Genomic DNA, 17852 nt, shown 5'->3' with positions numbered 1-17852 from the left:
CAAATGGCTTCTGGGTGCTGATTTAGAGCAGTCTCTGGATGCAGACTGTAGATTAACTTCTATTGATTTCCCTCAATGTACAAAAATGAAAGAAAGAATTGAGAACTTTCCAATTTTTAGTCTGTTGGCTGAATAGAATGCAGTCAGTCTGTGTGACAGTCTCCGAACTTTCCACTCGAAGTGTTATTGGACACTTGCGGTGGAAAAAAAGGAGGCTGTGAATTGAATCTGCATAATGGAGGTGAACTGACCCTTTCACTCACAATAGTGTGGCCTGACCATCAGGGTGGGGGTGGGGCTGGGCGAGATACCAGGAGGAAATCCTGCTGTTGTTTGGGGGGGGGGGGGGTCGGGGGGGTTGCTGAGTAATGTCGCCTCATTTAAAGAAACCTCAAGCGTTTGATTATTGATTTTCTCCATTCGTCTCTCACATGAGGAAAATCACAGCTATTCTCTTCATCCTGCACCATCTGAAACGCCATGCAGTCGACCACACCCACTTTTCAATGTCCTGGTCCTCCTCTGCAGAACTGCTCTGAGAAAGGCCGAAATAAAGGCTGTAGTGCGGGTATTGCCCCCACGCCTCCCTGTTCCTCTGTGTTGAGGAGAAGGGTAAATAAACGTGAAACGTACACTCCATTAGAGCAGTCCCAGCTTTTAACCTTTGGTCCCCAGACGTTATCAGCGCTTCTAACTCTCCTGACTGCTCTCTTCATCCAGAACACCCCTTTCTCACCCCCACGCAAGGATCCAAACAGGCTTTATTAGCACGATAGGAGATCTAGTGTTGTTACCAAAGAATTTTGGAAAAGAAAATATAATACCAAACCCCCCCCCCATTCATAAATAAGTGCCAATAAATGTAAATCTTCCCCTCTTCCTCTTCCTGTCTACCTGCAGTGCCTCTGGCCCCTGAGCTGCAGTTGGAGCCGCTGAACTGCACCACCATCGTGGCCCGCTGGCAACCTTCCCCGGGCAACTCTGCCAGCATCCAGGGCTACCGGCTCTTCTACCGAGAGGAGGGGCAGCCGGAGAGCGCCCCCATCCAGCTCCCTGCCCAGCGGGCCCAGCACATCATGGGCGGCCTTGGTGAGTGGCCCGTGTTTGTGTGGCTGTGATGCTACCATGATCCTTTGCAACCAGTTCAGAGGATTTCAAATGTAGGTTGGTTAAATTTTCAGACAAAGTATTTTTAGGAGTAATTTCAAAGAGAGAGAGGGAGAGATCAGACACTTAGTGAATAGATACTGATGGGATCAATAACACTTTTCCAGCTGCCAGATCGTATTCGAAGTTCTGAAAAACTGACATTTGGTTTCTGGGTACAACTTACGGCCTGGAAATAGCACAGGCATTTATCTCTTTCAAGGCATGAGCAATTTTCAGAGATCAATGTCTGTTTTACGAGGGCAGTGCCCCCCCCCCCCATCCTGACCGGTTATTTGTCTTTTTCAAAGAGAAAAAAGGTTGTGGGTTTAGTCAGGACAGTAAGAAAAACTGCCACAGTTGGGGCTATTGGCAGCCAGGCTCAGGAGTGATTCATTGGCACGTCTTTCATGTGTGTTGCATTTGACTATCCCTGGAGGCCCATGTTCTGGGTAAACAGGAGTCGATCATCCCCCCCACACCCCTAGCCTCCTCCTCACTCCCTCCTTGCTCCAACACTGTGACCTTTAGACCACTGTGTGCGTCCCCCATCCCATCTTTTGAAAGAGGGACTAGATAGAATAGGGTTGGGGGCTGGGGGAAGCTGTGCAAGCATGCATTGTTGCCTTCTGAGCAGATTCACTAGCAGTAGTTTCATGCGCGGGTGTGTATGTGTGTGTGCGTGCATGTGTGCATGCGTGTTTGTGCATGTGCGTGCACGCGCATGTGCGTGCGTGTGTGTGTGCATGCGTGTGTGTTTTTGTCGGTGTGGGTGGTGTGGGGGTGGGTGAGGTTAAGGAAATCCCACACCCACACCACTGGAGTGGACAACTGACCATCTGTGGCTGGAGGATGTCAGCCAGGTGGCCAGCAGCTGACATTCGACTCAGGGCTCTGGACACTGACCAGCATGAAGCTGAATTGATCAGGAAGCGTACAGGTTCTGCATTCAGAGCACACTTAGAGACTATTTTTAAGGTTGTTTATTTGTTTGTTTCTCATTTCTCATTGGTTCCTGGTAAAGTGGCTACTGTCTAACAACAGTGATTGTGTGGTATGCCATTAAAGTGTAAAGGGTTCTCAGTTTGCCATAGAGGTTATGCCATTACGTCCTTGTGGGTTAGGATTAGTTCTGAAGTAATCACGTTTTTTCAAATTAGTTTGCAAGCGAAAGAGTCTCTGTTTACTAAGGCTGTCTGAGCAGGTAGTCCAGTGATTCATGTATCCAAGGCCCAAATGTTACATTGCATGCAGAATAGCTTAAATAGTCTCATAATGATTGGTTGCCCTCATTAGGACATTTTTGATGGAATATCTGCTAAAGAAGAAGGATGCTAAAGAGAGAAGGAAGAGGCTGTTATTGTGGAGGAGATTTATGGTGTGTTTTATGACCGCTGTGAGTGGAACAGTCAGGGAAGCTTCAACATCAAAGCCCAGGGTTACCAGTATTGGTTAAGAGACTAAATTTGCAAAAAAACATGCTTAATTTCTTTTTTATGTTATTATTCAAAGTGTGCGTTGTGACGGTCCGGGTGTTGCAGTCTAAACTGTTTCTGCTGGACAGTAAGTGAAGTGCTGAAGAGCGCAGTGTGCGAGTGCTTAGGGCAGAAGCACGTGGTCGGCGGTTCTCACGTGCGGTGACTGCCTGAGTAGGTGTGGGAAATCACTGCTAGAGAGGCCTTTCTCCACCGGCGATCCTGCCCTTCTCTTGCCAATATCGCTGTTTTTGTCTTACCCGTCACCGATCCTAGAACAGCGTGGCAGAAATAAACGGCCGCTGATTTGTCTCCTTTTCAAAATTCTGCCGTTAGATGAGGTTTAAATTTTTAAAAGCCATGATATCGTTACTGTGTTTTTTTTTGCATATGTTAATTTATATCTCCAGGAAATCGGGCTCATAAAGAAGGACTGTTTTAATTTTTAAATGGGTCCAGTTTAGCCACATTTGCTTGTATAGCAATGAGGAGTCTGGCTTGATTTGATGTTGTTGAAGTAAAACGTTGTAAAAAGGCACATTTCCTCATTGATTTTCTGAATAATTAGACTGACATGCATGGCTTATGTCTGTTAATATACCACTCCAATGAGCAAAGCCTTCAAGAAGTCACATGGCAATTTGAGGTCAGACCAGCTGGCACCTTATTTTGCTGTGCAACTGACCTGAACAATGATAATCACATGTCCAGTGCAGAATGGTTAATCCCGGTAGTGAGCCTTAAAAGCCCTTGCTGCTATCATGTATCCCACCCCACCCCCTTGGCCCACTGTAATATGGCCATAACTGAAAGCAATACCATAGAAATGTATTCACTTTCCAGGAATCATTCTTTGTCATTTAATTCCAATAACAGAAATACTTCTGAGAAGTATAGTGCTTATGAAAGTCAAGGAAGCCATTATGAGGCTGAGAAATAAAAAAAAATAATGTATGTATGTTAAATATATGTATAAAAAGTGCTGTTTAAGCGTATTAATATATATATATTTATATGTGTGGGATTAAACCGTGTGCTTAAAGATGCATTGAGACCACCATTGCAATGTATAAGTGACTTAATTTATGAGTGACTCCCAGCTTTCCACTTTAATCCCTTTAGTTAGGCCAACTAAATTCCTTCCCCTCAAAATGTCTTCAGAGTGTTTACTTTCTTTAGTCATCCATTCAAGACAATGGATGTAATTAAAATGTAAATAAGGTTTAATTGTAAATGAGCAGCAACGTGCCAGTGTTCATAATGGTGTGATTAACAAGAACGCTAACTCTTTTAACATTACATTGTTTAATCCTTCCTTGGCTTTGAGATGATTTCAACCTCTTCAGCAAGTGCTCAGTTCAAAGAAGCTTTTTTAAGTTTCTGTTGAACATGTTCAAGGAAAATTCTGGATAAGTGGCCTTTTTCAAATGGCGTTCTACTGGACAGAGGTTTGATCTTTAACCCCATAATGCCCACAGATAGAAAGTGACTGTGCTTAAGTACACGGATTAGACACAGAGGTAAAGCATGTGTTCTCATACTGTCAGTCTTCCAGTGAACAAAATGGCCTTTTTCGTTGAAAGTGCTTCCAGGTCAAATGTTGAAAGTATATAGATTATATAATATAGCGCAGTGGTATGTTTAAGAATAAGGTTTGTATGTGTGTGCGTGTGTGAGAGCGAGCGAGAGGGCATGTGTATGTGTGTGTGAGAGAGAGGGACCCCTCCTCCCTCAGTAATATATTGTGCTGTGTGGGTCAGTGTAGGAGGTGACATTTATGACCTTGGTTCAGCCCCTTCTTGCAGTGGCCTGGGGGCCTTTCACAGGGCTGAACAAAGCAGTAGGGTCCTGCAGAGTCCACACATGGGCCATAAAAGTCAGGTGACCACAAACAGCTCAAGAATTTCACCTCTGAGATACAAACTGGCAACCTCATTTTTATAGTTTGGACAAAGCAAATTGCATTTTGCCTGAAGGTTGCTCTTCTTTTTTTTCTTTTTTATTGTGTGCTGTTATTAGACTAATATTTATTTGCAGCTGTTTTCATTTCATATCTTTAAAATGGCTTATAATTGTCCAGCCGTTACACCAGGAGGATATTTTTCTTAAGTCTTAGTTTGCTGCCACAGTCAAAACTGGTATTTGGTCTTACATCAGTCCCACATCAATCACAGCCTATTATTACAATACAGCTGAAACATCTTTTGTTCTGAAGGGTCTTGTTTGGTTGCATGGGCCTAATACACATCTTGTGATGAGCCTGTATTATGCTTTCGGAATTTGAATTTAACTAATGCAAAAAACACAGTCAAGTGCGTAAACGCGTATTTTAAGATGACATATCAGTTGCAAGGAGGTTTGTGTGTGGATCAGGCACATCCGACTCTTCAGAGAGCCTTATTTTAGCTGTTGCTTTGTTTAACTGAAATGTGTCTTCCTGCGGTCATTAGCCTTATTTGCCATCACCCTTTCAGCAGCGTATTTGGTTCCACTGACCCTCCTTCCCCCCCACCCCCAAAACAGCACCCATCACCCATCCCAAAGCAGGACTTGGCTTGCCAGGATTTCAGGGTCAAAGGTCTGGGCCCAGATGTCACGCCCTCCCCGCTCTCCCAGCCTCTTTCCTGAATAATTACAGCAGGGCCATTGTGCTGTGGAGCTGGACTGAGGGCACGGGGGGCTGTGGGGCCCTGACCGCTACGCCATTCAGCTGGACACTGGGGCAGAACAGAAGCCCCAGGGAGTGTCCAGAGCCGCACTGGCCAAAGACTGAAAAGAGGGCAGTAGGCCTTCAGCCACATTCTCTCTGCAGTGCTATCTGCTCAGGAAAGGTAACTGAGGGGACTCTCAGAGTGTCCTGTCCTAACAAGCCCGGGCCCGTTACCCTTCCTTTTCAAAGGGTGGGATTAACTTCTCCTCCCTTTTATGTTAAACAGCCCAACCCCCCGCCCCATCCATTTTTGGGAAAGTGGTGGCACCTTAAATGAAGTTATTCACCTGGTGTTGGTGTTGTTTTATCGCATTTAATTTTAAGCATTAACCTCGCTGCCCAAGAAAACAGGCTTATTCGAAGTATTAAGTTTGTTTTTGTTTTCTTTTGCCGGCCTTTCATCCTCTGGTAATGTCCTCATCTCTGCTGTGTAAGGCTGAGGGCGAAGCTTGGGGTGAGAAGGCACCGAAGAGAGGGGGAAAAAAAGACCCCCAACTCATATTGCACATCCATGACCTCGGATTCTTTTTGAGTTTTATCTGGGCCTGACCTTCTGGCCTCAGACTGGCTCCATTGAAGCTCCTCAGGCCTCTAATTCCAGAAGCAGAACACCCCCCACCCTCCACCCTCTTCAATGCTTACCTTACCCCTAGGCTTGGCCCCGCCCCCACCACCTCCAACAGTCTTCTCAACCCCAGAGGAGAATCTCCTCCCCATAAAATCATGGTTTTTGGTTAAACTCATGCAAACCCAACTCTTTTCAAATGACTTTACGTGGGAGGCAATTTAAAAATGGAGATTAACAGCCAAACACTAAATCACAGGTTTTTATTGATAAGGTTTATTATACCAGTGAAAATTTCCCAATAAAGGTAATTAATTTGACTGTCATTGTAGGCCTCAATCAATGCAAGGTTCTCCCTCTGGGTGTCTCTGTACAGAACACATGGACATAATCCATAGTCACTTAGGAAGGCATTGATGGTTATGTAGTAAAATGAATGACCTCCTCCTTAACTCCCTCAGAGTAAATAATGGGAACTGTGAGCCTTTTTTTGTGTTCTGTGATAATACTGCTCAAAATGAACCTTTACCCAATAATAGACAAACCTTTGTATTTTAGAGTGACCAGCTTCCGTTTCTGTTGCAGTTGATGTTGCACTGTTCTTGTCTTGAATATGGGCATAAAGAATCTTTATAAGATTTTTAAAAATATTATTTTTAATTTACTGGGAGAATGCCAGTTACTGTTTGCTGGGTCTGTACTGCATATACATGTATTGTCCTCAAGGTCTTTAATATCCCTTAGTTGTATGTCACTTTGCCCTGGGAGAGTCCAGCCATAAACCTCAACTGCACATACAGAAGCTGTTTTGCCTCTGGGGCACAGCCTAGTGGTCGCTTGGATTACTGCTTAAAAATTCTACTTTCGGGTCATCTACTCTTACAATTAATACTGCAGAAGTAGGTTTGTGATATTTGCACTTAGAAAAGGTACTTGGTATATCAGCCTTTTCAACCTTTCTACTGGTAAGCTGATATTATGCACCAATGTCAAAGGCTTAATTAGGAAAAATTTGTACACAAATTAGTCTTTTTTGCCACATCAGGAAGTTTGTCATGTGATGGGAATTTGGCCATTTTGAATGTAAAAGACTAGATTGGTTTATCTGAGTGCTGATTTATTGGTTTAGAAAACTAGTATTTTACCTGAGGAATATCTGAGGTTCCTTTTCTAAGAACCTGCAGTTACCAATCCATTCAAAATAAATATGCACTCCATCCCTCCTTTCCATATAGAAACAGATGGGGTGAATTTGTGTGTGTGTGTGTGGTGACACAGAGTCTAACCAGATAGGCTAATACCCCATCCAGTATACTGTGTATACTCTGCTTATTTTACTCTGGTTGAGCACACGTAGGGGCAGATATTGGATTTGCATACCGTCTGTTGTTCTATTGGTGTGTCTCAGGCCAGTTGACCTCTCCTCCTCTCTAAAGGCCATTGTCCTGTGACCTTACACCCCCCGAAACGGTGGTGACCACTGGTCAGCGGCCAGCCGGTCTGTCGAGGACCCGGACAGGGACCCCTTCTTTTCTGTGTCTTAATGACTGTGTGACATTGATGGATAGGCTGGGGAGCCCAAGCAGGACAGGCAGTGACCAGCGGACAAGGCCTCAGTAACTCAGCATCTGTCGCAGTGTTCCCACAGGCCAGCCCCCACCCCCCGTCCCCAGTCCCCGATCCTCAGTCCCCACGACCCCAAGCAAGACCTCACCTGAATTACAGTTGTAATCCTCAGCTGAACCACAAACAAACTTTGTGTCGATAAGGCAATGCAGGATTACAGGAGAAAATGTATGTGTTGTCTTTGTGAAATGCACTGTGATTGAGTTCTGTTTTTTCATTTACTTTTCAAGACCCAAGAAAGAAGTACCACGTGAAACTCCTAGCCTATGGCTTTGCAGGAGAAGGCTACCAGGCAGACCAGACAGTCAGCACTCCTGGATGTGTTTGTAAGTGTGCTTGTACAGTATAGCTATGTACAGATCCATATTCAAAAGCTATTCTGTTGAGATTTTTTTTCATTGAAATAAAAACTTTGTTTAGATTTGTATTTCTTCACATTGTTTTAAGCCATTATTAAAGGAAAACTATACAATACTGAAACTGTCTGTAATACAGACATTCATTAAAAACATAATGAATGTATATTTCAACATCTGTATGTAGTCATCTGTGTGTCCTGAAGCTTGGGGAAAAAAAAAAAAAAAAAACGATGTTCTATACATTTGCTTCCAGCTGTTCGTGATCGCTTGGTGCCGCCTCCTCCACCCCCGCATCATGTGTATGCCAAGGCCAACAGCTCATCCACAGTGCACCTGCACTGGGGCCGCCCTGCCTTCACCACGGGCCAGACCGTCAACTACACCGTCCGCTGCAACCCCGTGAGCCTGCAGAACGCATCCCTGGTGCTCTACCTGCAGACGTGAGTGTTCTGAGTGCTCACTTTGCTCAGGGCCCGCTTTTAAATTCAGTTCACTTCTGTTTGTGTAGCGCTTTTTACAGAGACACTGTCACCAAGGCATTTACAATGGAAATACAAAAGAAAAAAAATCCAGGCCTGAACTCCCATAACTGATAATAATATAAAAAACTCCCCACTGGGGATAAAAACACTCAAACAGTGGTGACCCACTGCACTAAGGCTGAATCAGAGACCACAGTGGGTACGCTGTGTGTCTGTAAATCCAGTAGAGTTAGAGGTTTCAGAAGCTGTGAATTTGCTTCTGAAAGTTTGTCTCTTTACTTTCTAAATAACATCATGTTTAATATGTGATCTGTTTATGTCTGCAGTCATTCAGGATTTGCGCATTGCTTGAAGGTTCAATAGTGGTGCCCCCACTTGGGATTTGAAGCTATGACATTACGTTTTACATGCCTTGTTTGTTTGTATTTTTGTTTTTTTTTTCAGTTCTGAACAGAGCCTGCTGGTACAGGACTTGGAACCCAACACTAGGTACGAGTTTGCAGTTCGCCTTCATGTGGACCAGCTGTCCAGCCCCTGGAGTCCAGTGGTGTATCAGAGCACGCTTCCCGAAGGTAAGGTTACGTCCCAGTTTTGCTTCCGCCCATGTAATGCATATCCCCGTGTTTATCTCTGCCTCCGTGGTTTTATGTTTGTTTTCGTTTCCCGGTCGTCTGTACTCTGGTCTTATCTCTCCACGTGTTCCTTTACGTGTGTAGGCAATGGGGATCATTGTCAACATGTGTGAATCAAATTGCACACAATCCATCTGACTCTAGCATGACTGGTTTATAAGCATATACCTATAACTATATCTTAATGACTTATTTGCCTATGGCCCTAGAAACGTTTGAAGCTTGCCTATTTTGGTATTTTAAATTAAGTATGATTTAGAAGATCAGTTAAAATCAGTTAAATCCAGGCAAGGTTTTTTAAGTCCTCCATCATGGGCTGAAAATGACTTTCCAGATTACTGACTGAATGGCTCTGGTTGAAGTTCTGAGAAGGTCCATCCAGTTATGCATTTCTCCTTAACACAGGTGGTATATAGTGACTGGAATCCTTTAATTAATGTATGTGCCAGCTACCTTGCATGCACTGTTTAAGTCACATATTCTCAATGGTGACAAAGGCCTTCTAACACAGAAACAAGGGTCTGACTCTGAGCGGTTTACTAAGGGCCGCATGGGCACAAATTAATGGTGCTCTCACTGTACATTGCCTTTTTTCCCCCCCTCTTATAGGTTGGTTATTCAAATTTTCACTGCGTGATTTGCGCAAGGCATATTGGTGGTACGTACCTTACTCAGGTATAGGGGTCTTGTTATGAGGCACAGTCCCTTCTCATTGGTCCATCCTGATCTCCCATGGGTCAGTGAGAAGGAAGTGTGTTACTTGATTCTCCCTAATGTCTGAGATTGTAGTTGTTGCAGGTGTGGAAGCCTGTACCTGGACCAGGGGCACTGCTGTAAATGGAGTTTAACTTAATTTGTCATTGCTGCCTCCCTTCTGTCCCTCCCAGCGCCCAGCCAGGCACCAGGGGGGGTGAAGGTCACCCTGATTGAGGACGACACGGCGCTGGTGTCCTGGAAGCAGCCCGAGGAGCTGAACCTGGCGGTAACGCACTACACCATCCTGTATGCCTCTCGGAAGGCCTGGATCGCCGGGGAGTGGCAGGTGCTGCAGAAGGAAGGTAAGAGGGAGAGCAGGCTCATCAGCACTCCCCTCCCACCCACCCCAGATACCAGAGCCCCTGGCTCCTGCCCCCTCCCCTCTCCATTCTAAAACCCCAAAGGAAATCAATATATCATTTCTCACCATGGAGATGGCTCCTTCAGCCCTTTCTCTTGGTTTTCATTTGCCTTGTTTTAATTCCTGGTTTGCAGTAGATAACAGCCTCCCCTTGTCTTTTCAATTAATAGATGGATTTTAATTCTGGCTGATTCTCTTTGAAACAAAATGTCGCTGTGCAAAAGACTGAAAAGGACTTTAATTTATTACTGTTGAATTGATATCTTTAAAAAGCTGATTATCTAGCATAATTAACCCAAGTGAAATGGTAGATTTAAATGGCTTGATTGGGGTAGAAATCCATTGATATTCATGGACACACAGACTCAACTGCAAAATTTCTTACTGGAGCACAGTTCTGGTATCAGCACACACTGTGCCTGAAAATCCAGGGCAACGTAAGCAAGTTGTTGCAGGCTGCCTATAGTTCCGGAGCCGTGTTTTAGTATAATTGATTGCAGATGAGTTCTGGAAATGTGAGGCATCCACAGTTTACTTGAAACCACTGCCAGGGAGGTCAAAAGGGAGGACGTTTAAAATCCCCCCTGCCTCTGTCCCAACCTCTGCTCACTGTAAATCAGGCCTTCTTCTCTGACAGCAACTGCTGACCCCTGACCCCTCACCCCCTGCTCTTCCCTGGCAACACTGGCCACAAACAGCTCCTCAGATGCTTAAGGCCTTTTCTTCTCTGCATGTCGTAAAACCCCAGATTTCTGGTTTCTGTGGCTCGGTGGAGCCTTGGGAGACAAGAACAAAAAGATGGGTGAAAAACATTGCACAATATGACTGTTGAGGCATATTGAGTATTCTTAACTTGACAGGGAGATGCGTGCATCTGAAAGATAAGTAAATTATCATAACAGGTTAAAGTGTTTGTGGGTACTACTGGGTGTTTTGTTGGTTGGTGGGTGGAGAATGAGGTGGGGGAGAGGGGACAGATTTGCAGTAGTCAGGACTCTGACCACTCTCTCTGTTCTCAGGCTCTGTCACCATGGCACTGCTGGAGAACCTGCTGCCTGGGAGCATCTACCTGGTGAAGATCTCCGCGTCCAATCAGGTGGGAGATGGGCCCTTCTCCAAAGCAGTGGAACTGGCTGTGGTTCCCGGAGGTTCCCAATCCGGTCACTATCCCAGGCGTTCCGGTGGCTCGGCGGAAGCTAAAGGTCAGTGAAGGACGTTGAGTGGGTCAGTCCTGTGTGCAGTGCTGCTTGTAGTACAGCCAATGTGCCAGGCCCTCACTGGCTAGAGAGGTAAAACAATCCTTCGGCTTCCATTTGCTCTGTGTGGCCTGTGTGGTGTTTAATAGTCAGTAGCTTATGGATTTGCAGATGATTTACTAATGGTGCTCCTTGCAGAAGGTGTGAGTGACAAAACTTTTCAGTCAAGATGGCTGATTGCAAATTGGGGGGGGGGGGGGTGATAATTTCCCAAAAGCAGTATTGGCTAGGTCTTGCCATAATAGCTGTCCTTATTCTTTTATCAAGTCTATTCCTTTTTTTAATGAAAATTAAAATTCAGTAGCTTGACCTCTTTCCCTGGTTCATCACAAACTTACTTATAAATTGGTTAATCCAAAAAGGGGTGGTTTTTTCATTGTGGCATAGCAGGAGTGTCTCAAGTGGTTCCCCTGTAACCATGGTTACATATTTTACAGCATTCTCTGATGGCTTCTACCACATGGACCAGAAATCGATGACGGGTATCATAGTCGGAGTGTGCATCGCCCTGGCTTGCATCCTCCTTTGTGTCTTGATCCTTGTCCACAGAGGCAAAGCCAGGTATCGTTACTATTGCTGTGCAAACATTACATGTCCGTGGATACATTTTTATGGCATACTGGTATGCCTTTAAGGACATTTCAAGCTGTCCTTGATATTTAGCATTTGTTCTATTATTTGTTCATTCATTCAGTTATCTCTCGCCATGTTGCTGACCTGTTTTTTGCTATTTCCTTCTACTCCTCTTTGAAATGATTACAGGAAATCCTCTGCGACAAAAGCCACCAGGCAGGGGGACAATCAGGCCGTTCCCCTGTCCAGTGGGAATCAGGCAGAGAACGCAGAAGCCCTGATGCCAATGATTGGAAACCACTTCCTTGATACGAAGGTAAGGTTTCTGGCAAGGTTTTCCACTGTCTGGATCTGAGCACAGACCCCACCACTGATGCCAGTGTCCAGCGCAAATGGATCAGGCTGCAATGCTCAGCCTCTCGTAGTTTAATGCCACAGGCTGCATTACACTGCCTGTTAGCCACTCATGTTTTTTATGTAAATCACCCTGGATAGTTAATAGTAAATTAAAACATTGTATCCAGCCAACTAACCATTTTCAAACCACACGTGTGTCCTTGGTAATGCAAAGAGGGTAATGGCAATGCATTTTGTTTTTCAGGGAGGGACAAATTTGATCATTAGTCACACCGGGCCAGTAATCCCCAGTAGTCCAAAGAGGAAGAAGTGGTGGTTCTTCAGTAAGGAGGAAAAGAAGGACCCCAGGAGAGGCCAGGTAAGAGTCAGGGACTGTGATAGAGAGACAGCTGGTCTGGAACGGGAGTAGAGACCCACAGACTTTACAAACCCAGTGGTAGGATACAATAGAAAGCAGAGAAAAATGAGTAGAAACAGACGGGGGTTATTGTGGACAGAAATATTGTTTGTGATTCTGTGTGTGTGTGCTTTCTTTTATTTATTTTATTGTAAAAGCCCAGACAAATCTGGAATAATGTGTAAAATATCTCAGTAAGCTTTCTTGATTTGTTGATCCTGGTCAGTTCTACCATTATAATATGTTCCTTCCTTTTGGATTTCCTCCCCTACAGGCTCAGAAGAGGGGCCATAGTCCATGCTCGTACCAGCGGGGAACAACAGCCCTGGGGTACAATGAACCGTTGCCTTCTTCTCCAAACCAGACTACCTCCTTGAAAGTTCTGTTTGGGGACACCGAGGGCTCGCAGAACAGCGAGGGCAGCCATGAGACGGGCGACTCAGGGCGCTTCTCGCACGATGAGACCGAGATGACCAACCTTTCCTCTGGGCGTAACAGCCGGCCCCCTTCCCTTGGGGCGGAGGACAGCGGGGGGTCGAACGACGGCCCTAGCCCTGAGGAGGAGCGGCCACACTTAGTCGTGGAGATGGGCGACTCCATGGAAACGCCCGGTCTTCATCAGAGTCAGGCCCCAGACCCATCCCAACCAGCACTTCCTCTCTAGCAGTGAGTCCAGTACTCCCTACCCACACCCCCCCCCCCTCCAGCAAGCCAAAAAAGAGGAAGGATTTCTGGAAAAATTGGGGTGCTGGCCCCTGTATTTTTTTCCCAGGAATTTTCCTTTTATGAATGTGTTCCTTTTATTTCGCTATTCTTTTATTTGTATGTGTGTGTTTGTTGAAAAGAAATCTCACCCACCATGAATGTTTCAAAGATCGTCAGAAATGTATAATATTTCGGTTGCATCTCTGATGTTATTTAAGAGTATATCACTGGAGCGACGGGAAAGTTTTACCCTCTGTTCGCTTTTTATCTACCTCAGTTTACCTCATGGGAAACTCCAACTATATATTTGATAACTACTTATATCCAAGTTATGTGATGAAGCCCTGCATTTGCATAACGGTTGATACTTCCTGATAGCAATAATTTGTGAATGTTAATTAGTAATAGTTTTATGTTTGTCTGTTTTTTTTGTTCTGAAGTAAGAGATTGTAAGGGTACAGTTTTGCTTAATTATTAGAGGCTTTTTTATTTTTCATCACAGGTGAAATGAGTGGTGCATCAGCTCTTGAAAAATACGTTGTTAGCTGAACCATTCTAAGAATATTCAAACAAATGAATACAATAGCATTCAGTTTTAAGTCCCCCCCCTTTAAGAGGTTGCATTTTGACTCAATTTCTTTCTAAGTATGACTTCAGGACCAGTCTAAATTAACAGAAAGCCTCAACAAATAGCTGTTGATTCCATATTCCTATAAATAACTTTTCATATAATTTCATATTGTTGCTTTTATATTCCTCAGAGAAAAATGTATTATCAAAAGTTAAAATCTTTAAGAAAGCTTAGACTGATAAATTCTTATCATAGAGCAGTTCAGTTACAAATAATCACTGCTTTGACTTGCACTGTTTAATGCACTGACATGCTATTCAATGTATGCACCTCAGGAAGATTAAGGCATACCATAGATTTAACAAGACAATGCAGTAATTTCTTGTGTAATAGCTAGATTTTTTAACGTAGTACTTTCCTTCAGAGCTACCTCAGTTCTATCATGCTGTTTGAAGTTATTTCTGTTCAAAAGACTGCATCCTTTGGGAAACCCAAGCAAGTATTATGAATGTTCATTTCCATTCATGTTTTTATGTATTTTAATGTTTCGCTGCCCTTACAATCTCTGTCACGCTACCTCATTTTAAGTGTTATTTTGTAGTGTTATTATTTTCCTAAACTCAGGGAACAAGGTTTAGTACATTTGAAAAACCATGTATTATGTATTGTCACATGGTTGACTGACAGGGTATCTTAGTAGAGCTGAACCGCGTATTGTAGAATGTAGTTTCTGTAGCTCAGTAAACGTGTCTCTAGAATTTTGTACTGGTAATGGGTCATGGGTTGAATTGCTTATGTGACTTGACCCACCAGAGATTAAGTCGTCTTCACTTCGTAGAAAAATAATTTTAAGTTGGTATGATTAGTCTCATTTATGGCAGGTTTTCATTTCAAGGTTATGTACTAGTTTTTCATTTCGTAGAGTAAGAACTAACCAAAAACTTGCCAGTGCTGACATGTTCAGTGTGGCAAACCTTAAAAGCTTTATAAATGGCCTTAGTGTGGAAAGGGAGATATCAGATAGAAGGTAAGGCTCCAATACCAAAGTGTGATTCTTCATTGTGTGATCCTTGACACATGGAGATGTGGGACATGTAGAATGTCTGTTGAAAACCAAAAAAATGAATAAATGAGAGTAATGATAGAGAGGTATGATAATTATACACCAAAAAAAATCTTTTACTTCCAAAGATATATATATTTTTCTTGGCTTATATGTACTACTGAGTACACATTCTAGTCATTTTTGCTTTTTGAAGTAGTCAATGCTTTATTCTTGCGTAGAGTTTAGCACTTGTCTTTGGAATTAGTGGTCATGTTTCAGTTTTCAGATCACTGCAAATATGCAATGGTGACAGATGCTATTATCCAAAGAGTTGTTTGCTTTCTCAATTATGTTCATTTTTATCTCTTAGCTGATCCATGGGGGAAGAATGAGGATCCCTCATGCCAGACCAAAGATCAATTAATATATCAGATGGATCAGTTGAGATGCTGCTTTTAGAATTTTGAGACGCCTTGCACACTTCTGTGCCCCCGTTATGTGACCAAATGAGTTGAGATGCGGGTAACCTCTAAGACAGAGCTCCCATGATGTTGAGCGCTTTGTCAGTGTATTTAATAGACTAATTTTAGAATTCCATGCGCATTAACCAAATAGTCCAGTAATTTGTTTCCTTTAAGAACTCGGCTGTCACATATGGATGAATTTGCTGTTGTAGGAGAAAATTGTATTTATGTATATATATTATATCTCATCCAGCATTGTGAAGTCGTTTTTGAAATCAAAGGATTCTGATAAGTGTTCTGGATAACCCTTTGCGCGAAGAGCAAAACAATCAGTTTTACTTTCTTTTGAAAAAGCAAACAATGTAAACCAAAGATTTTTAGGTCACCATTGCATATTGGCTTGTTAGATCTGCATAGGATACTATCGTTGCATGATATTTTGCCATTTTCTAATGTTTAAATGCTTTTCCCACCATTTTAATGTTTCACAATTCCTAATGAGTATATGGGTGTCTCTAAAACCACAAACCAAGATGAGTGGAATACCGTGAGTGCTTTTAAATCTTCATTCTCATTTTTATTTGTGAATAAAGACAAAGACAGAATGATTTTTATATAACTATTTTCACTGAAGGAGAAATACTTTGTCTGTTATATTAATTTCTGGGGTACAACGTGTACACCACAGTACTGAGAAAAGTACTGGCTGAATTTTGGTTTTACCTAGAGATGCCTAAAAATGTGTTAATGTTTGATAAGAATGTGAATATATCTTTGAAAATGTTGTAGATGAGCATTAATCTGGAAAATGTCCAAACTTTTTTGTTATGTTTTTTGCAATTGTACTGATATGTGTTCAATTGAAATCCAACACTATTTGCAACAAGAAAGCTGGTATGAGTTTAATGAATTGAAAAATTTCATTTCATTGTTTTTAAGTAACGCATGCACTTCAACTCAAATATTCTTTTTGTCATAGCATTTTCAGCAAATGTATGTCCTGGGCACTTTCACTCTTCAAATGTTCCAAAGAATTACAATCAGTCTTTTTCATGATTTTAAATATTGAGGAGACACAAGGAGGATGTGTCCAAGACAGCCATTTGCTGATTTGTATTCTGCTAAAATCAATGATTTTGTTGACTTTTATGTCTCGATATTTACAAATGGACTGTTGTATTCACTGTAATCAAAGCCATTTTTCCAGCTTTTCACAGAGAAACAATGGATTCAGAACTACTGAATGCTCACGCTAAAGGTGGCTAGCGTTACATGGGCGGCAGAGACAAGAACAATAAAAATATAATCCTACAAGTTCCAACAACAGCCTTATTTTATTTTAAAATATTATTTCTTAACTGTGTTCTTTTGTGGACATGTGAAACTAAAGGGATGAAGCAGAGGACTCCGTCTCCTGTGAAATGAGTGATTTTGAGGCACATATTCTTCCACTTCCATCCTGTGTAAAGGCTATGCTGGCTTGTTCTCCAGTGGTTCTGGAGCTGTGGGTTATATGCAGTTCAACTCAGGGGAGCCCCCAGCTCCTCTACCACTGCTTGAATCAAAGCATGCTACTGGCCTTGAATTTTGAATGTACCCCTTTTTTTTTATTTTGCGCATTTATGTCCTGTTTTTTTCTTTTTATATCCAGTTTTTTACTTTTTTTTTTTTTTTACAATGTATTTGCCTGGTATTTAGGCAAGCTGTTGTCTCTGCAATAATGTTCATGCCAAAAAAAATGCTATGAAAGGCCAAAAATAATGTGAATTCTTCAAAATGGTCATAATTATTGATTGCACAGTTTAAATAAAACTTTTCATAAAAATTGCAATATTTGCTTCCATGTTTTTATTCTGAAGGATTCCTGGCTTGTAAATTTTCTGTCCTACTATTTTAATGTTTACCCCAAATTCCTCCTGCAATGGACAAATTCTTTGGATATCGGTTCTTAATATTACAGGTTGCCCTAAATGGACAGTTACTTATGATTTTGAAAATCATGATTTTGTGTAGGGGGCCTTAATTGTAGGCTTAATTTTATGAATTTACATATGCATCATTTTGTTGAGTGACTGTACTTCGTAAATGATGTCTCCAAAGGGGGACCGCCTATTAAAAGCAGTTAAACCTCAGTAAGGTTTCAGGTCTTGATACTGCCCAACAGTTACAGCATATTATGCCCTAAGAATATATAAGGTAAGCTACCATAGCTACTCTTCAATTTAATAAAACATGGTTTATAGGAACAAATTTTGGGGGAAAAGACACTGGATAATTTCCAGTAGGCCAGTTACGACCAATCAACCATCTCTTCCTCATTTCAACATATAATCTTGTAGATATGGGACTGTGCATTTTAATTCATTGATGAA

At 42.5% G+C, this 17852-nt stretch overlaps 1 protein-coding gene across 1 annotated transcript in view; it reads left to right on the top strand.

The window, feature by feature from the left end:
* Window positions 1-17273, top strand: part of LOC118214908 (protogenin A-like) — a 42045-nt gene extending 24772 nt beyond the window's left edge. Inside the window, exons 10-19 of the mRNA XM_035395204.1 lie at window positions 901-1089; window positions 7753-7848; window positions 8135-8321; window positions 8808-8935; window positions 9883-10053; window positions 11132-11314; window positions 11806-11929; window positions 12131-12257; window positions 12543-12656; window positions 12970-17273. Coding sequence (XP_035251095.1) covers window positions 901-1089; window positions 7753-7848; window positions 8135-8321; window positions 8808-8935; window positions 9883-10053; window positions 11132-11314; window positions 11806-11929; window positions 12131-12257; window positions 12543-12656; window positions 12970-13359 — 1709 coding nt within the window. The 3' untranslated portion in view covers window positions 13360-17273. The remainder of the gene's footprint in view (window positions 1-900; window positions 1090-7752; window positions 7849-8134; window positions 8322-8807; window positions 8936-9882; window positions 10054-11131; window positions 11315-11805; window positions 11930-12130; window positions 12258-12542; window positions 12657-12969) is intronic.
* Window positions 17274-17852: the final 579 nt, after the last annotated feature.

This window comes from Anguilla anguilla, chromosome 16, assembly GCF_013347855.1.
Source record: "Anguilla anguilla isolate fAngAng1 chromosome 16, fAngAng1.pri, whole genome shotgun sequence".
In the NCBI taxonomy this organism is placed as follows: domain Eukaryota; kingdom Metazoa; phylum Chordata; class Actinopteri; order Anguilliformes; family Anguillidae; genus Anguilla; species Anguilla anguilla.
The sequence above is the reverse complement of the archived record's forward strand: the minus strand, read 5'-3'. Positions and strand labels throughout refer to the sequence as shown.